Source organism: Crocuta crocuta, unplaced genomic scaffold, assembly GCF_008692635.1.
Source record: "Crocuta crocuta isolate KB4526 unplaced genomic scaffold, BGI_CrCroc_1.0 scaffold97, whole genome shotgun sequence".
Taxonomy (NCBI): domain Eukaryota; kingdom Metazoa; phylum Chordata; class Mammalia; order Carnivora; family Hyaenidae; genus Crocuta; species Crocuta crocuta.
Genome location: NW_027531999.1, coordinates 1,447,013 through 1,468,551, shown reverse-complemented (window position 1 = coordinate 1,468,551; position 21,539 = coordinate 1,447,013). Strand labels below are relative to the sequence as shown.

The 21,539-nt window shown below is 34.5% G+C and overlaps 1 protein-coding gene across 1 annotated transcript in view; it reads left to right on the top strand.

The window, feature by feature from the left end:
- TRHDE (thyrotropin releasing hormone degrading enzyme) overlaps window positions 1-21,539 on the top strand; it is a 392,366-nt gene that overhangs the window by 280,270 nt on the left and 90,557 nt on the right. Inside the window, exons 8-10 of the mRNA XM_077775259.1 lie at window positions 10,015-10,080; window positions 10,723-10,910; window positions 16,066-16,154. Coding sequence (XP_077631385.1) covers window positions 10,015-10,080; window positions 10,723-10,910; window positions 16,066-16,154 — 343 coding nt within the window. The remainder of the gene's footprint in view (window positions 1-10,014; window positions 10,081-10,722; window positions 10,911-16,065; window positions 16,155-21,539) is intronic.

Below are 21,539 nucleotides of genomic sequence, written 5' to 3'. Positions count from 1 at the left end.
AGTGAGGTAATAGTGGATGGGAGAGAGGTTTGAGGATTAAGGATTGGGAAGGGTAGGATGGCATGGCTGTTGTATTGAGTGCCTATTTGAGTTTGGGAATTACAAACTTATAATAAAACTAAAACAATTGCATTATTTTCTCCTATGATGCTTAGCAGCATGATACAGATCTGGAGAAGGCAAATACTTAGATTCATCCAGGATTGGGGTTTTGCCAACTAGAATCCTTGAAGGACAGAGCTGCATGAGAGATGAGGCTATTTGCTATGAATGATTAAGATGAGCTATGAAATATAAGCTGGATAATTGGGGAAACAAAAACAGGATCTGATATATGATCTTAACACTGAATAAAAGAAATCCCCATGCTTTGGAGCCTATGGGAAATTTAATCTGTCCTTATTGAATTCTCCTGATGTCATGACCACTAATATGAGGTTATTCCAGGAACTTCTAGAGTCCAGAGCATATGATGAAAAGCCCCTTGTTCTCATTCACACTGATACACAGTCAGACTGGTTTCATGGAAGTGGGTTGATTAGTAAATGGGAAAGAAGGGAGATAGCACATGTTGCTTGAATGTTTGGTATATATCTTGTCCAAGCCTTGTCTTTGTGGTCACCTAAATGTGAGTGTTTTTGCTGTTTTAGTGCTAACTTAGGTATGGCCCTTTTGTGCTGAGGGCACTAATGAGTGCCCCTATTTCATGAGCTACCCCAAGTCACAAGCAATCAGTGGCTTGTCACCTGAGCAGAGCTTGGTGAAAAATAGGGCACCAGACTGTACACCTCAGAAGCCTCCCAAGTCTCTTTCTTTTTCCAGACCTAGGAGGGGAAAGATTTCTAAGCTTTCCTCAAACCAAAAAAGCTGTGCCCTCAATTTTTTTCTTGAATTTTTACTTTTTAAAAATTTAAAAAAAAAAAACCCTCAGGGAGGTTGGATGGCTCATCTGGTAAGCATCTGACATTTTATTTTGTCTCGGGCCATGACCTCATGGTTTTGTGGGTTTGAACCCTGCATCGGGCTGTGCACTGGTGGTGTGGAGCCTGCTTGAGATTCCCTCTCTCTCACTCTGTCTCTCTCTTCCCCTTCCTTGCTCACACTTTCTCTGTCTTTCTCAAAATAAATACATAAACTTAAAAAATCCCTTTAAGCACTATCTTCCTTGTAGGTTGTCCATATAATTTCCCTCCCTTGAGCCTCTAGGATATTTTGACTTCTCCTGGAGGTAAGGTTGAAAATGTTGACTCTTGGGTTTGTTTGTTTGTTTGTTTCCCCTTGAACTTGGTCTTAAAATAACTAACATTTCTTGGATTACCTATGTGGCTTAGTTGGTTAAGTGTCTGACTTGGGCTCAGGTCATGATCTCACAGTTCGTGGGTTTGAGCCTCACATCTGAGCTTTGTGCTGACAGCTCAGAGCCTGGAGCCTGCCTCAGATTCTGTGTCTCACTCTCTCTGCCTCTCCCACTGTTTCTCTCTGTCTCAAAAATAAATATTAAAAAAAAAAATGTGAAGAAAAAAACAACTAACATTTCTTGGGTCCTTATGTGGCAGGCATTTTTTCTCAGTGCTTTACTTGTTTTATGTCATTTTCCGTGCACAGTCTTCTCAAGCAAGTATTATATTATCTACCTTTTCCAGGTGAAGAAATTAAAGTTTAGAGAAAATAGATACCTTACTCAAGATCACATGGCTGACAAGGATCAGCCTGAATTCCTATTTTGTTTTCTAAATATACACACACTTCTTTATCAATTGAATTGCATTATTTTCTCAACTAGCCACCAGCACTAGGTCTGAATGAGGAAAGGAGTGGAAGTGAGGAACTCCATATATGAGCCCTATAGTCTATGGGCATCTTGATTTACAAAAGGCAGTGTATTTTTACCAGTCAGAATATAATTTATCTATTTTGTGAGCTTGTTGTGGTCAAAGTCCTTTACCAGGGCACTCAGGAAAAGCAATTCACAAACTTCAGTTTTACCAATAGATTCGTTTTATGTCTCAGTAATATTTCAAGCTAGCAGCAGAAGTGAGAGGTGGGGATATTTTTTAGTACCCCAGCATACCCCTATAGACTTACATTCACATTATTTCACTGACAGGTGTGGGACCCTGTCAGCTTGTTCTGAAATGTACAAATTCAGCAATGGCAATATTACACCTCTGGTGATGTTCTTGTGTGTTGAGGCATTGATGACATGATATGTAATTACTAAATAAGAGATCTGTGAAAACAAAACTGAGGTGAGACTATGCCATTGTCTATAATTTAAGACAAACAAATTTTTTATGTGCTAGCGAGTTGTTCTGATTTAAAATTTTCTGATTTTCTGGTATAGTTTACAACTCTTTAAGAAAGTATGCTGCTTTTACAAAATTATACACATTAGGCAACTCTTTAAGAAAGTATACCGTTTTTACAAAATTATATATTTTAGGTATTACAAAATAATACACATTAAAACTAATGTAAAATGCCTTTTTGTTCCTAGAGAAATATCTGAATACTCCTAAATCTAAGTAAGCAACTTTGAAAAAGTAAATCTCAGTGAAACACATATTTAAAAAAATCAAAATAAAAATGGCATGTAAAAAGTAACATAATTGATTTTCAACTATTTTGTTCTACCTATTCAAGTAACTTTCTTTCCTAAATACTTCTTGTTACCTGGCGACACTTTGTACCTTGTAAAGTTTGGTAGTGGTTCCTCTTTTCCTGGGTTTCCTTATTAGAAACTTGTTATAATTTAATAATAAAGTTTAATAATTATTCATTTCTTTTTCATCCTTGGTTCGTATCTACTAGAATAAAATGTAAACATTCTTTTATTTTGCATATAATGCTTTTCTAGTGCTTTGCTACTCATTTTTACTTAATATCATAATCTCCAGCCAGTTTTCAGATATGAACCAAAAGTATTTTGATCTGTAGTCTAGCTTTCTTGTCTGTTAGTTGGTCATCTGTCCCTGGTTTGGTGTCCTTGCTACTGTTTCTCGAGGTCAGGGAATGTAAAATCTCCTCTGAAGTGCGTGGTCCAGGCTTCAAATGTGTTTTATCCGAACCTTGTATGACATTGCTACGATCTGGCAGCTTGTAATCTGCTTGCCTTCCTTCCCCTCTCTCTTTATTTCTTTTTAATGTTTATTTATTTTTAAGAGAGAGAAAGCATAATTGGAGGAGGGGCAGAGACAGAGGGAGACAGAATCTGAAGCAAGCTCCAGGCTTTGAGCTGTCAGCATAGAAACCGACATGGGGCTTGAACTCACTTGATTTCATGGGACATCATGACCTGAGCTGAAGTCAGACATTTAACTGACTGAGACACCCAGGCGCCCCTAATCTGCTTTCTTATTGCCCTGGCTCCCTTTAAAATCACCCTACTCTAATAATGCACAGACTTAAAAATATTTAATTTTTGAGGTTTAGGTTCCTGGGCTAAAAGCTCCAACTCTAGAAGTTTTGTTTAAGACAATGGTGTAGCTTAGTTTTATTTTTTCTTGTTGATACTCTTGTGCACTTTTGTCTGTAGAACTTGTATACTTTTTTCCAATTTTTTTGTCTTTCTCTTTTTTTTTCTTTTTTAACCTCAGTATCTACCTCCTTCCCCTCATACCTACTGTTTATAACACACTGAAAGCTTAGAAGATGTATTCAGTAAAACCAGGTGTTCTTTGCTTTTCATGTTGCATAAGTTGTATGAGAGAGTTTCTACTTTTCTTTCCGAGGTTGCCAGGAAAATTAAGATATTTGGATTTGTTTTGATGATATCCCCCATTAGTATTGGATCAGTCAGGGTTTGGGGTTTCAAGCAACAGAGACAAACTCTGGCTAAATTAGGCAAAAAGGAATTTATTGGAAGGGTGTGGGGTCGCCCTTGGAATCATCGGGAAGGCTGGAGAATCAGGGTTACAAAATGTGTGGTAGGAACTAAAAGGAGACTCAGAAATTAAGAAACCTCACCCAGGTCCTGCCAGGGGAGTGGCTGGTTCAGCTGCTACCATCAGCGTGGCTGCCTCTGGACCCTCAGTGTCACCCTCCCAGGGGATAATCTTTCAACTGTTCCTGCTTCTTTGCATTGGTCCAGCAGGATTCACAGTCCTGGGATAAAGCATCTACCTGCCTGAGCCCAGGGCACACGTGTATGCTATAGCTGCCAGGGAGAGTGGAGAAGGGAACATTTACTATTTTGTCCCTTCCTCTGCAAGTGGAAGGTGGAGGCCTCACCTTTCTGCAGGATTCCATGGTGACTTATTGCCCCTATATAAACATGATGTTTAAATGCTGGAAAGCCAAAAGAATGACAAATGCCCACTACAAATTTTTGAGGCACAATTATTCTTAATAGAAAGGAACAATATTTCAAACTCGTGCTTCAACCCTCTTGTCACACAGGCAGAAAAATCGATGCCTGAATTTACTTGGCATTTCCCAGACTAGTCTTACAAGTACAAGGGCTCCTACTTCCCAGTGTCACTGAGGCCCAGACTTGCCTCTCTTATCTCATTGGAGAAAACATGGGACTGAGTCCTGCCTTGTTCAGTCCCAAAGCAATACCCCCTAAAGCCTCATTAACACATTTCCACTAGAGCACATGATGTGATTCTGATAAATGGGAATCACGGAGAGCTTGATGCAGGAACTGAGAGGAAGTTTTCATTATTATTTTATTTATTTTATTGTTTAAAGTTTTATTTATTTTAAGAAAGAGAGAAAGAGAGAGAGAGAGAGAGCGCGCGTGCTTAGGAGAGGCAGAGTGAGAGGCAGAGAGATCCCAAGCAGGGATTTGATGCGGGGCTCAAACTCACAAACCGTGAGATCATGACCAGAGCTGAAATTGAGTAGGATGTTTAAGTGACTGAGCCACTCAGGCACCCCAAGAAGTTTTCCTGATCCTTAAAAAGAGATGCTCAGGAAGAAATTCTGTTTCCTCTGTGCAATGTCATGTCTGAATGTGGTGGTTGGGATTACTTGTACAATCTAGCCACAAAACTGAGGATGAAGGTAAAACACAAGTAAAGTCGGGAACAAACAACTTCCGGAGGAAAAGAGTTGTAGCTGTCTTACCTTTTTATAATAGGAAAGACTAAATCTTATTAAAAAGGTCATTCTAGGGTGGATTTTTTGTAATTTGCAGCTAAGCATATATTATCCGGTCCATATATCTGGTTTTTAATAAAGTGCCCTGTGTCCTGAGGAATAAATCCTTTGTGCAGTTTGTCCTCTATTTTAATGTGCTAAAAGGCTCATTACTAGGAGAGCGTAATTATTCCATGTAAACATATTAAAAGATAATTGTGCTTTCCTTCCTCAGCTCACCTTTTACTTTTCTCCTTGTTTACTTATTAGTCCCATTGGCTTTTGTGCATGACAGATTGTGGATCATGTCACTTGTTAACAAAGAAAGTAAAATAAAAATGGTCTCAGACCCAATAGTTCAGTCTTTTGATGGCATCATATACAATTGCATCTATCACTGAGAGTTATATATCTGACAAATATGCACTGAAATAATAACTTATGTTCTATGTTAGTGTTTAAATATGACATTTTGGAGGAACCTGATGGATATAAGACATGTCTCTTTACAGCACTGTCAATTGTTCACAGGAAGGCATATTGAATAAGGAAAGTCAGGAATCACACACATAGATTCAGCATTTGCTATGTCCCCAGCTGGGTACGTAGATACTGGCTAAGCAGTGGTCACCAGGAGTAACAGGGGCCTTACTCTCATGGAATTTATTTACAGAGTACATGAGCAGTCAAACTAATGAACAAGCAATTAGAACACAGTCTGATAGATGCTCTTTTATGATATGAGTGGGAATATAAGAGGGGTACTTAACTCAGAATTAGGAAGGGGTGGGAATGGGCAAGAAAGGAAAAATTCCTGGGAAAAATAGATCAAGCCTGAGTCCTGANAGCTGGGTACGTAGATACTGGCTAAGCAGTGGTCACCAGGAGTAACAGGGGCCTTACTCTCATGGAATTTATTTACAGAGTACATGAGCAGTCAAACTAATGAACAAGCAATTAGAACACAGTCTGATAGATGCTCTTTTATGATATGAGTGGGAATATAAGAGGGGTACTTAACTCAGAATTAGGAAGGGGTGGGAATGGGCAAGAAAGGATTCCTGGGAAAAATAGATCAAGCCTGAGTCCTGGAGACTGAACTGACTTGAAGTAGGCAAAAGAGAAAAGCATACGTAGCAAAGGGCTTGTGCAGCGAACTAGAAAAGGAAAAGAGTATGAACAGACATTGCAGAAAGTAGGAAGTGGCTAAGTTGAGGCAGGGAGCAACAAAGTAACAAGTGAGATTGGAGAAGTACAGAAGGACCAGACCATGAGGGGCATTTTAAGTCCCATTAGGGTGTTTGGACTGTATTCTGAATGTAGCAGGGATCCATTTGTGCATTTGATGGAAACTATTCCGCTGCCTGCAGAGATGTGATGTGAAGGGGACAGAGCAGGAACAGGGGCAGGGCTAGTCATCCAGAGTGCCTATCAAATAGGATGAAGGAAAGGGGAACCTTGAGGAAATAGTTGGAAGGTGGATCATTACTTGAATGTAGTAGAAAGGGAGAGAGAGGCATCCAAGAAGACTCCTTGGTTGAGGTGGATGGAAGGGTTGTCACTGGAGAAGGGCTGTCAAAAGGAGCTGATACAGAGGAGGACAGTGATTTCAGCTTTGAGCAGCTCTTAGTTGTCTGAGCGACATCTAGCAGATATTGGATTTGGGTCAGCAGTTGTGTATGCAGGTATGGGGTTCAGTCATGGGCTGGGGTCTCTGAGTTACACTGTTCTGATTTATTAGATGATGATGATAATAATATCTACCCCATAAATGTCATGGGATTGAATGAGCTAAAATGTAAAGCAACCCACACAGCACTATAAAAAGGAGGCAAATATTATTGTTTTCATTTGCTCTATTCTTTGGTTATTACTATCAGTGATATTTTCCCTTCAGTTACTCTGTTTCCAACCAGTAGGCTGAAATGATTACAAAGATTATGGTAGCCTGGGGCATGCGGGTGGCTTAGTCGGTTAAGCGTCCGACTTTCCGACTTTCGCTTAGGTCATGATCTCGCGGTTCGTGGGTTCGAGCCCCGCGTCGGGCTCTGTGCTGACTGCCACCTCAGAGCCTGGAGCCTGTTTCAGTCTGTGACTCCCTCTCTCTCTGACCCTCCCCTGCTCACGCTGTCTCTCTCTCTCTCCTAGAAATAAATAAAAATATTTTAAAAAAAAAAGATTATGGTAGCTTATGTCTACTGAATACTTACTGTATACTAGGCACTCTTTTCTAATTCTGTACAGATATTAAAACATTTTTTCCTAGAATAATCCTATGAAACAAGTACTTTTATTATCCCCATTTTGTAGGTGTGAAGATAGGCACGGAGAGACGTTAAGCAACTTGCCAAATCACTAGAGAGTGTTGGGGTGTGGACTTGAATAAAGATAGTCAGACTTCCATTCTTGCATTTTATGTAACAGTATATACTTTTGCTAAATGGGCTTTTAACTTTTAATCAGTTTTGTCTGTTAAGAATATTCTAGTGGTTATCTTTGTTCTTCTCAACAACTCTACTATTTCTGAGAACCCTTGATTCTTTTTACAGTTAATATTAAAACCCTTTCCTACTTTATATCATTATGTCAAGTCTACTGCTGATTGACTTTCATACACATACCTATAAAAATCAATTTCCATTTCATATTTGTAACTCCAGCCATCTCCATATCCATCGACTTGTAGATTTGGAAGGAACTTAAGATTTTCTTATTTAATTGCATAACAAATGTTTGAATTCATCTTGTCAGATAGTTTTGTACCAAGATTCCTACAGTTTCAGTCACAGAAACTGTCTTCCCCAAATCACATCTCAGTATCTGCCGTTGTTCTCAGTAACCTTTTCTCCGCCACTGTTCCCCCAGCACATGAAAGCCACCAGCACGTGAGAAGTACACCTTACATTTTGTGGAATGAATTAATAAATAAATGATTGATCATAAAAAAAAACTACACATTTATGGTTCTGTAACTGTCTTTGTAATTTGACAAGGGCAAAACAAGATTTCCTTAATTTAAAATATGACTATTTTCCTTAATTTCCAAATTTTCCTTAATTTAAAATACAAATATGCAAGAGGAAGGCTGCAATAACTAAGGAAAACACTTGGGGTTTTCTGTTTTGTTTTATTTGGAAAAAAAGAGTTGTCGTATTTAGAATTCCAGGAACACCTGAAGATTGGGAGTGGTGAGAATCCAGGAAGACACTTTCTGCCCTGAATTCTGAGGCAAGCAAGTCAGAGCTGCTTCCAGAAGGCTGGATAATTGCCATTTCAGCCTGCTTGAAATGTAAATTTGAGCTTTATTCTGAATTGGGGAGGGAACCAAGAACTTGAGTTGATGATTGCTATTGAGCCAAGGTCAACTCGTAACATGAATAGTTGGTGTGTCTGTGAAGAGAATCTTGTAGTTATGCATTGGACCTTTCAAGGTCCATGGCGTAATTCCTTTGTTTCCTCTTTGGGATTATCCTACCAGCACTCCATAAACTGAATCCAAGAAATAAATAATTCTATTTTGATACATTTTATTATTGCATCACTAAGATAAAACTCAAATTTAAGCTTCATAATTCCCATTGTTCCCAAATTTATTCATGTAACTGCTGAAAAAGCATAAGAGATAGTTCTGACAGTTAAATCTCAAATAATTTATCTAAATCCTGGTCCCTGACTTCTAATGGAAAATGATTCGTATGGCATATTCAAAGCAAAGGGGGAATTCAGATTGGTTACTCAGGGTTGCATTTTTTTCCGTAAAGTTATTCATAACACCTGATGGCAGTGCTGGATTTGTGGTTGCTACGTTCGTGTTGGGCACTGCGTCTTTAGAGTCTGATTAAGTGGGAGTTGCCATTTGCTGTGCTGCGAGTTGCCAACAAAGCTGAATCTGTCACAGGTGCTACAATTTGTATTTCAGAAAAATTTCTTCCCCAAGTTTAATTATCCCCAAAGTATTCCACTCTATGTAAAGTACTGAAAAGAGTCAGCAAGTTTTTTTTTTCATTTTCAGTACTGTGATGTAAATTAGGATTTTGTCTACTGCCTACATGTTGTAGAGATGATGGAATTTCTAATGGACGGGACTCTGTTTTTTAATATAAAATACTATTTTCTATTCAGTTTTTTCAGCTTTGGATTCAGGAAATGAATAACGCCAATTAGCCATAACTAAAAAACATATTCACAGTGACATAAACCATGCTTCATAGAAGGAAATAGGCATGAAGTAGATAGAAAGTGTGTAGATTGAACTACTAATGATGGAAACAGGGAAATGGGAAGCTCTACGCTCAAAAATATTAAGTGTAGGATTGACTATTTCTTATTAAATATTAATATATATTCAAACTCATGGAAATAAGTGTGTATCTTTTTTTTGTATGAGACATCCTGCCCTTTGCAGAGAGACTAGGGAGTTGGATAGGTTTGGGAGACAGTCATCACTCTTTTGGCAAAGCAATTCATCCTCACATCAGCGTGTATCAGTCAGGTTTCTGTTGCTCTTTTTTCTTTTCCATAAGACAGTTCTTCCCTGCCCCCCCACCCGCCAGCATTTCAACAGGAAGGCCTGATGGGGAAGGGTCTTCTAAATATTTCACTGCAGAGGTAGTTTCTTTAAAATTGCCTGAGGTTGATTTGTTAAATCAGAGGAAGGTCTTCAACCCTGGGAATCCATAAGAAGGGATTATGGCTATGAAGATAATTTTTAAGGTGGCAGTATTGCTTGGTGACTTAATAAAGAGGTATGTTATAGTTAAATCTCTTTGGGATATTTTAAAATGAGATTCTTCGTTCCCCATGCATTTCTCCTTGTCTTTGTACTAATGTAATTCTAACAAATAGAAATGGTTAATTGAATTGAGAAATAAGTGTGTTTACTGGAAACTGCTTAGCCTTTGAATTGTAATTACAATTTTATATTCTTTGTAGGATTATTTAACCATTCATAAGTATGGCAATGCAGCCAGAAATGATCTCTGGAATACACTATCAGAGGTAAAGTATAGGAAGCTCAAATATTAAAATCTCTTCTTGAATATTTGAATTGAGTTTATAAACCATTCATAACTTTTATTGGAACTGACAATTGTTTTTCCTTTTATATTTCCCTTTTCCTCATATTGCTTAATTGTTTTAATTTTGATATATTATATTATAAAAATAACGGAGTTTAAAATTACTTAAACTATAAATGGTAATAAAAAGTACCTTGCCTACTTTCAAGCAAGACAGTATTTCTGAAACATAACATTAATATGGTGTCAGGCACTCGTGTTTGAGAGAAATATTGATGTTAAAGTAGTTTTTTTCTATAAGTAAATAACAAATATTTAAGTTTGATACTAGACATATTGGAGATACTTAATGATGCTGCAAGTACTTGTTTTAACAATAAACTATGTTTTATTTTCCATTAAGTAAAAACTAATGTTAATAAAGCTTTCATTTCTATCTGTATGCATGAAGCTTAACTTAAGGCAAGAAGATTAATTTTAATAACACATTATATTAGCTTCACTGATTTTACATGTTTTCAAACTTAAGTAAATCATAAAGGTAAAAATAAAAATGGCTTAATGTTAATTATGTTTATAATTCATGTTTATAAAACTAATTTATACAATTTTGGTTATAAAGGCTTTAAAAAGGAATGGAAAATATGTAAATATACAAGAAGTAATGGACCAGTGGACACTCCAGATGGGTTATCCTGTTATCACCATCCTGGGAAATACAACAGCAGAAAATAGAATAATCATTACCCAGCAACATTTTATTTATGACATCAGCGCTAAAACTAAAGCACTTGAACTTCAAAATAACAGGTACAACAATCCTTTACATGAAAAAACAATTGCTTTTATTCGTATTTTTCACTTTGCATTCTTAACATTTTATAAAGGATTGCCTAACACAATTATAAAATGTAAGTGAAATATAGTTTTCATTTCTTTATTTACATATGGTGTTTTCATTTTGATTCCTCTTTTACTCTCATTTCCAGATATTTTAACCATCAAAGTGACACCATACCAAAGTTATTTTGCTTAAGAAGACAGAGTTTAAATTATTATGGTGATTTAGAAAAATATGTGATTTCTTACTTTTCCCTGTAAATGTTCGTTGACTAAAACTCAGGGAAGTTAAGATGCATTGAAGTCAATTAAATGGAATTGAGCAAATTGAGATTTCTAAAATAGATGGGAATAGAAACTAACTATCCAGAAAGACTAATTAAAACAAACTAAAAACCACAACCAGACTAACTAGTGTCTGAGGTGAAGGAACTCAAACTAGATTCATTTTTAAGTGGTCTAAGTATCAATGCTACTTAGCATCAAAATATGTTCTCTTCCCTCATTTTCAGTGTTTAAAACCAGTAAGCACACAACATAGTAGAATTTTTATTTGTTGTTAAACCTTCTTTTGAAATTCTTATTTAATTACTGAAACCGGCACACAGTGCTGCTTTCTTTACCACTTTGTATTTCCTTACTGCTTTGTGTCTTATTAAAAACTGAGCCAAGGAAAGATAATAGAACTTAAATCAGCTCATTTTATTTTTTAAAAGGTACCCTGAGAAAAGACTGAAGGGGGAGAGGACAGTGGGGTTTAAAATTAATAAACAAAGTGGAGTGTTTGGATTAGGTTAGTTATTCTGTCTTCCATTACATTGGGATCTTAGAATCCTGATTTTATCATCCACCGGTATCTAGTCTCTATGAAGCAAGAATTATTTTTTGTTTTTGGTTTTGTGTTAATCTCCAAAAGGAATAGAAATCATTCCCAAGCAGGTTAGTTCAAAGATGGGCTATACATAGACATGATTGAGAAATTCATGAATGTTTTCTGGTGACTAAATTTGGAATGCCATTCAGGAAATTCAGGAAAGCATTGTCTTAAATCTCCTGGTCAGTATATATTTTGGCCTTCAATCGACTGCCCTTACAGCCCATCTGTTTCAGTCCAGTGTTACTCTGCCACAGGGTCAGGGCCGGACTCTGTCACGGCTTCTTTACTCAGCCTGGATTCCACACAGCTGCCAAATGCTTCTTCTGATCCTCCAGCCTCTGGCTCCAGGCTAAACCTGCTTAGGCATCAACCCTGGCCTTGCCAGGAAGTACATAAAAACTACTTGACTGTGGCAAAGTTAGAGAGATTTGGGCCATGCCTTTGAGAATGATCAGTCTGACACAAACATCACTGATGCAGAAAAACATAAAGGACCGGCAAATGACAGAACAAATTTTGTACAAAAATGCTCTGTCAGCCTATAACATGCATCAGATGTATCAGCCATGAGTCTGACTCTTTAAAGGAAGGCTTTCTCTCAGTCTGTATAAGCATATGTAACATCCATAGAGCTTTGCTTTGGCTAGAGTTACAACATCATATGGATAATTTTGAACCCTGAGAACTTGGCATATAAAATATTAAGAGTAAGATAATATATGGAGTCCCTTTAATCTCCAAAATTATTTTCTATCTATTTTGAAATAATAGAGGTTGCAGTTAAAAATTTAGTATTCAATTGTGTAGTCTTGGTCATTTTATTTACCCTAGCCTTGTGGTCAGAACTTCAATACCAATTCTATCTGTCTTTTGTATGTAGCCTACCTAGATCCTTCTTATACAATGCAAGCTGTTGATCCAGTAAAGATACAAGAAACCCCATGAATTGTGGATATTTTCTGAGTCAGTATAGTGAATTCTTTGTCTTGAATTTTTTAAAGGATACTAGAACATTACTACAGCATACCCCAAAACACTTTTAATGTAATGGTAATTCTATTTGTCATATGTAGTCACTGTATTGTAGCATAGAAAGGTCTTTAGATAACTAAGAATTGCATAAAGTTTGATGATATATAAAAGTGAATTAAATATTTGCTTGAATTTAGGGACTTTGGGAGTTCTGAATTTTTTTTTTCTTTATGAAGTTAATATATTGCAGTGTTAAGTAATATCTCCTTCATATACTTATGGAGCTGCTCAGAGTCCTGTGCTACAGAGAATTATATTTGCCTCCAAAGTTGTATTATCCTTTTGCTATTGACCCAATGTCAGCAACTTCTCAAGGGTTTATGGAGTCTACATTAATGCTTCTCAAATCTTGGTACCACTTTTAAAAAAGATTTCTCTCTCAAGCTAAAATAAGTACCTATTATTGTGTACCTTAACATGATTATGAGGATAAATATTGCTTTATTATAAAAATGTGAACTATGAAGAGAGATAGTCCCAGGAACTATTAAAGAAAAAATATCTTTGAGGTCTGTTGAAATGCATTTTGTGTATATTCTTGTTTTTGTTATTTTTCTGCTTAACATCTCAAAAAATGAGATGGCTGAGATGAAAACTTAGGTGCCTGGAACACAAATGAATTTCACAAATTCTTTTTTCTAATCTTTTTTCAAACATAACCCACTGAAGGCTAAGATTTTCTTTAAAGCACGCCACATTTCACTCAACAATGTTTAGTGTCTTCCACCCTTTTAAGTTGTAACTGTACAGCACCATAATTGCCACACTTTCTTTGATTTTTGAAATGAAATTTGTGAAAAGATCAAATATGTGTTGTTTGGAAAGTTATGAAAAATAACATGTAGGATTGATCACATAGCAATTCAGAAATGAATACAAATTTTAGATATTCTTGGTAATTTGTAATTTTTATTTTGTTTCTGGAACACTGTATAGATTTTCACTATATGAATATTCAATCATATACACATATATATACACACAGACACACAGAAGGCAAAACATTCTTAGGAAAAATATAGAAGGCTATTTCAAAAGTTTTACAAAATGCCCCAATATTTGTATCCCAAAATCTTAGAGTTAACTCTTTTGCATCTGAATAGCTATGTGCCATTTAAGAAGTTTCCTATGTGTACATGCCATTGACTGTAAACAACATGCAGGTATTGATATGAATCTCTTTTTTTGTACATTAGACACTTTTGCTAAAATTCAAATATTGAAGCATGCCATAGAAATTTTATCATAATTTTTAGCTTCACTATTTCAAAGAATACAGTTTAACTAGATGCAAAATTATATTTTTTTATATTAAGGGAAAATAGTATTTCATTGACAGTCCACGATCATGCTTAAGAAAGATATATTTATCCTTGAGAATTTTCAAACATCCTCAGTTTTATATATTTCTTGCCCTTTAACTGATACTTATTTGGCTTCACAATTTAGTTGACCCTACTAAATTGCACTCCATGTGCAAGATATGTACCAAAAAGTCAAGTTCATAAAATTAATCTCGGTCTTGCCCACAGACTGATTTGGCCCCTTTTATTTTACTTTGGTCTAATTCCATTTGATCCAATTCAACAGCAATTTATGGAATGCATTCCATTTCTAGGCTTTTTAAGATCTTAGGTACACAAATATGAGCTCATTGTTTACTTTGGGAATCAGATGCATTATTTTCTCTTAACTAATGCTTTCAATTAATCAAAAAAGAGTCATTATTTTTAGAGATCTGCTGTTGAAGAAATATATATCGATTTTCTTTGTCTTCCTCAGAGTAATACCATTATTAAATATTTGCCATATTCTTAGTATTAATTACAACGTTGGAGGTATTTGATAAAATGCTTACATGCATTGTGTTCATTTACTTGTACTTTGAAAACAATATGTTTGGCTACTATAGGTTGCTTATTTCCTGACCAACTGTGTAGATTCCATTGTAGTACAGCATAGTGTCTCCATATAGTTGGCATTCAAAGATGTTTCTCTGACTAAATACAGCATATACTTTAAAATTTTTAAATTTTAAACACATTAACTCTTCACATTAAAGATGGCAATTGGTATAAAATTATGAATTTCTTCCAATCTTCTATTTAGATTTTTTTTACTATTACTGAATTATGTTTATTGTAAAATTGAAACATGAAATGATAAAATAATCAAATTCCATATGACAGAATGAGAGGAGATGCCCTCTCTTCCCATCTCCCCAACATATTCATTATATTTTAAAATTATATAACCCTGGATATAGTTCCTGAAAACTTCTCAATTCTCTGTTCACTCTCCCAATTACAGAGCTCATTTAGTATCTCTTCCATAAAATCATCAATATTTTTCACATACTAGACATTGTTGGCTGCCCCTGTTCTTAATGATGCAATGATAGGTCAACATAATCTGGCTATATTTCAGGAAAAGAAACAAAGTGTAATCACTGAACTTATTTTAAGACTATCCTGGGGCGCCTGGGTGGCTTAGTCGNAAAAATAATTAAAAAAAAAAAGTCAAATTCCAGAAAATTCTTCTCTTAATGGCTGAGACTCATGACTGATCCCTGCACATTGGTTGATGATTTTACACATCAATTCGGAAATTTCATTTCAGAAAACAGAGCATTAAATGTACCCGACAGTGTTCTTTGTATTGACCTGGATTTTAGGGACATCTGACTAGTTTTGTTTTTTTCATTCTTACTTTGCAGAGTAACTTTGAGTATGCTATATTAATTAACCTTTTTGTAAAATGTAATAATAGTACTTTTTAGGATAGTTATCTGAATAAATAAGGATAGTGTTGAAAGGTAAATGCATGAAGTCACTGAAATGTGTATTAATTTAATATAGAAATGAAGAGAAAGGAGTTGCTTAGAGATTTTAATCAATATACAGTGGGCTCTTATCGATTTTAGCTAATTTTTATTCCTAATGCAAAATGCAAATTATGTTTCTGCAAGATAAATTGTTTTGTTGAAAACCCCCCTTTTGTATTGAAATTAAAAAACTCAACACAGGTTAAGTCTGTGTAGTGGCTTTGAAGAAGTGAATTCATCTTTTTGACTTCTTCCTGACTTTTGTAACTGGGGAATTTTTTTTAATTCCCCTAAAGAGAATAATAGAAACCATGCAGAAGATGCACAACTAATGTTGTTTGTTTATTTGTTATAACCTTTTTTATTCTTAAAGTTTCTATTTTATTTTTCAGTTACCTGTGGCAGATTCCATTAACTATTGTGGTAGGAAATAGAAGCCATGTGTCTTCAGAAGCAATTATTTGGGTGTCTAACAAAACAGGTAAAATATATATTCTCCCCTCAGGAACTATTTGGTTTCAGATAATTGTTTAGCAACTTAACCTCTGGTTTCAGCTGTTATAAAAATGTGAATAAAGATGAATTAGAGAATATAGAAGAATGATAATCACCTTTATAAAATTAAATACATAGAATAATTTGTACATAGTCTTGTTTTAACCTGCCTATATAATTATTAAATTTCTTTGTGTCATTGATGGTAAAGAGAAAATTTAAAACCAAGTATTTGTAATACTAATTTTAGCTGTCTTAAACTCTATCATTTTATAATCCCAAATGTAATTGCATTATAATAATAACTCCCAATAGAATAGTATGCCAAATAATGGAACACCAGCCACATTTTCAATTCCATTTTTCTGCTATCTTGTCTTTACCGACACTGGCTTTTTAAAGAATGGCAAGGTGATATACTCCAAAATTAGATATTTATATGGACAGAAAGGAGGGGCCTTGGTAGGTCATCAAAGCACCCTCTAAAGTAGGGTTAACTCTCAAGGAGCAGAGAAAGATGAGATTCTATTCTGTTTCTAAATACCTTCCAATAAGGTGGTAACCTATTTCAATTCACTGCCAAAAAGCTATTTCTTGAATCCAATCTAAATCCTTCATGCTAGATGTGAAACAGGTCTCTTTAATTTCTGTTTTCTATTGAATTGAAGAAAAAGCCAATTATTATCATTTATGCAACATTTCATTTAGATTTAAATGATCAAGTATGTCCACACTTTGTTTTTCTTACTCCTTTGTGTTCTGCTAATTGATTTCATAACCACTGTATAAGGAGCCACAAATCTTTTTTTTTTTTTTTGCAGTAAGTGAGGTATAAATAATTAAATAAATAAATAACAAAGTAAACATTGTTTCTGCCCCCACAGACTTGCTATTATAAGGGATATGTAAGTGCTCAAAATACATACATACCAGGAAAAGTTCTATACCAAAATCTAATCTACATACCAGAAATATAAATGCCTATATTTCCAGTTGAATTTTTATTCAAATTTTCATGTTATTATATTTTTAACACAAAATCACATATTGTGAAAATATGTAATTTTATTTATATACATCATGTGTAAAAAATTCATAAGTATGGTAGTGATTAATTGAAATATTTTAAATTTTGGTGTTTTTCTTTTTAAATTGCTTATTCTATTCTATTCATTTCTTAGACTTAGCATTCATACCATGATTCTGAATTCACACTTACTATATTATTTATCATCTTACTTCTTTTATACTTTCATGTAGTTGTTTTATCTACCTACATAATTTGTTGTGAAATGATGAGTGAAAACAGTGAGTCATTAACCTAATGATTTAACTGTTAGAATAAAGTCATCCCTTCATAGGATTGCTAGGGACATGAGATAGAATAGTTTTCAGAAACCAAGTAAAACATTTCTCATTGGAAGGTCCAATGGAGATGAGACAATTGTAAGAGTGCAGAGATACTGATCAAATGTCAAGATCAGACCAAAACTTCACTTTTAGGCAGTGTAGGAATTCAGGGCAAGTCTGATCATTCTTGAATACTTTCCCCAGGTCTGTTGCCCCTAACTCCCCAGTTATTTGCATGCTGTCATTCATAGTATCCTCTTTGTTTCACACAGAATACCCAGAATAGGGTCACAGATTTTCTTGACCAATAACAACATGTGAATTTGAGAAGTTGTTTCCACTTACAGTCTTTCATTATTAATCAGAAATAATAACAACATGATGTTTCAAAGCATACATTTGTCTAAAATGTCACCTATATTAATACACATGGCTTTACACATACTACATAGTGTGTGCACTGCATAACTCTGGGAGATGATATTTACATTTACTCTCATACTGATGGCACATTCCTCACCCCAAAGTTGCAGTATGCAACCTACAGAGTATGATGTGTCAGTTTTCATTAAATCATAGTAGAGTCTTCTCGTTGATGAAACATTGTCCCAATTGAAATGCTCACACCCATAAGGGACTCTTAAATACTGAGAACAAACAAAGTTGATGGGGAGTAGGGGAGAGGGGAAAAAGGGTGATGGTCATGGAGGAGGGCACTTGTTGGGATGAGCACTGGGTGTTATATGGAAACCAACTTGACAATAAACTATATTAAAAAAAAAAGAAAAGAAATCCTCACACCTTTGTGGGGAATGCCCATCTCAAGTAAATATTCCTTGAAAACTTTATAAATATATAAATCTGGAAGAAGCTTCCAAGCGGGACCTAAAAGAAAAATCAACCATTCTGTTTTCCCTGTTCAGTCTCATTCTGACTATATTTAGTTTTGTCTTAAAGTCCTTTATTCTGATGACAAATAAAAACTGACACAATGTACAAATTGGGAGGGAGGATTGTTAACTCTTGTCTCCGTTTATATGTTATGACTTCTCTCTCTCTTGTTTTTCAAAATATAGTCAACTAGTATCAATAATAATATCAATACTAATGTTTTTCCATAAAAACATTAAGAAACTCTTTTGGTCAATTCTTATCAGCATGCATCTTAAAAGTCCACCTTTTAATTATGACAATATGGTCAATGACTTAATATTTTTCATTGTCAGTAACATAGGTTTGATCTCAGGAGGTACTAAGTCACAGTCATTGGTAAATAGTTACTGTATATATTTGATTTGAAACATCATATACTCTTGACACATCAACTTTTTAAACCCTTTAGGTGATTATCTAATTGATTCCAAGTTAAGGCATAGTTCATTTTATCCTAAAAATAGTTTTAAGACCAAATTTTAAATTATTGAAAGCAGGTAAAGGATTTATCTCTTTTAATTTTACTGTTGAAACACTGAGAATATAGACATTTATAAATGTAGCACCTTGGATATTGATTGACAGTTAATATATAATAGAAGGAAATAAATTTAATGCCAAATGTTAGAAAAGATTCAACATAAAAGGGAAATTGATGCTGAAATTACAAGTAAACATTAAAAATAGTATAATGATGTAGTGCTTGCCTTAATCATTGGTTTATATAAGACTCACAAGCCTTTAGAATGAGTTATTTTTATCCCTATTTTACAAATAAGGAAGTTAAGGCTTGAGAAATAACGTGCCCAAATTGTCTTAGGAGCTTGGTTTTCTTTTCTAAACTTATTCCCTCTAAACTACAAGTGTGCACACACACACACACGTAAGAATTTAAAACTTAAATTTTAAGGTTGCTTAGCTGATGTGCCAGTTACTCAACACGTTGCCTCTGTGTTCACACACATGGTTCTTTATAGGTTCTACAGAGCATTTTCTAACTCAGTTCTCACACAAGTCCAATGAGAGGCACTATGTGTTACTATACCCGAGTTTGTTTTATATTGATACCCTTGTTACTTTGGTTGCCATTTTATTTGGTTTAACTTCTGATTTTTCTGTAACTAGCCAAAACTGAGTAGAAAAGCTTAATATTCCTCTTTTTATTCTGAAAGTATAGAATATAAAAACAGAATACTATAAAATTCCAACTCCTCTGTGCCTTGATATAATCTAAATTTTGTGCCACTTTGAATACATTCTAAATATAATTCTAGATTGTTATTACTAACATTCAAATATAATTTCCATACTTTTTATTTTGGTACTCGTCACATACCATACACACCTCATTAGGCCATTGGGAAAGATCTCTTTAAAATTCATTGCTTGCCATTAGTTAATTTGAAGAACATTTTAAAGATATAATTAACTAGAATGAAAAAGACATTTAAAAATCTATTACAGAATCTTTCAGGGAATCATTTCCCCCAAGATTTCATTTATAACAAAGGCATAAAAATGTTCATGAACAGTAATAACCTTCAGGTTTTAGTTATCAATTTAATAATAGCATACTTAATAACAATAGATGCCTGCCTTTTTTATTCTTATCAAATGACACAAAAGGTGTAGGGACTGTTTTTGTATTTTAATTTGTCTCTCTTCTACCTATAAGTTGTTGAATTCAATAAGTTTATTTTTTAATGTTTTAAATTTTTTGTACTTTCAAGTTTTTATTTAAGTGCAATTAGTTAACATATAGTGTATTAGTTTCAGGGGTAGAATTTAATGATTCATCAGTTATATACCATACCCAGTGCTTATCACAACCAGTGCCCTCCTAATAACTGTCAGCTATTTATTTATTTATTTTAATGTTTTATTTATTTCTGAGAGAGAGAGAGAGCAGGGGAGGATCAGAGAGAGAGGAAGATAAAAAAATCTGAAACAGGCTCCAGGCTCTGAGCTAGCCGTCAGCACAGAGCACAACACGTGGGCTTGAACCCACGAACCATGAGATCATGACCTGAGCCGAGGTCGGACGCTTAACCTACTGAGCCACCCAGGGGCCTCATCTGTCACCCATTTAGAGCCAAGTGTATCACATGAGGTTTAATTGTGTCAGTTATCTAAAATGTGAACAAGAGATAACTTTAAAAATTAGATTAATATCATAGGAATCCATGACTGTTTTAGAATTGTAAAAACCTAAATTACATATTTATGTATTAAACTTGATTATTTTTTTAACTTGTTTAATACTGTAATTATTTAAAAAAATAACCACTCTTTAGGTGAAAATGATCAAATTTGCTCTTAACCCATGAATTTAATCACAATTTAAATATGTGTTATTATAAAATCTTAGTATTCTTGAAGACAGAGTTATGATTACTTAAGAGAAACAATATCATCAGTATTTCAATCTATTTTCTTCCACTGAATTCTGACATGATTAATTGAAATCTCTCTTCATAAGGTTTAGTTTTTAAAAATTTCATTATCTTTTGTTAATTATTTTTTATTTTTATATCTGTAAAATGGGGTGTCATTCTAAAGCTTCATAGGAATTTTGTGGATAAGCACATTAAAGTTTTGAAAAATACAAAAACAAAGTATCAGGAAGTTGGGGAACTATTAACATTTTAAGGAAATATCTGATAGATTAATTTTTTTAAGTAGCATAGATTAAGCTGGGTAAAATTTCAAATTAAGGAAAATAGTTCCTTCTTCCATTGAGCCACAGAATTGGAAGAGACCTTAAATTCTATTACTCAGCCCTTAGATTATTATGAGTGGCCTAAGTTCAAACATTTATGTCTAGGAGAAGTGAAACAAAAATCTAACTATCCTGCTCCTGTTCTAATTCTTGTTTCCAATATTATGTCCTTCCTTTTAAATCAATATAAAAATGTGAAAAGTATATATCATATTACAGTAAAAGTGTTATACCATCTTGTATCAATTGAATATAATGTAGTAAAAAGGACACCAAAGTCAGGAGACCTGGGATGGACCATTTCCAGTTTTCTTGGACAATTCAATTAACCTGTCTGAGACTCATTTCTTTATCTGTTCCAACAGATGC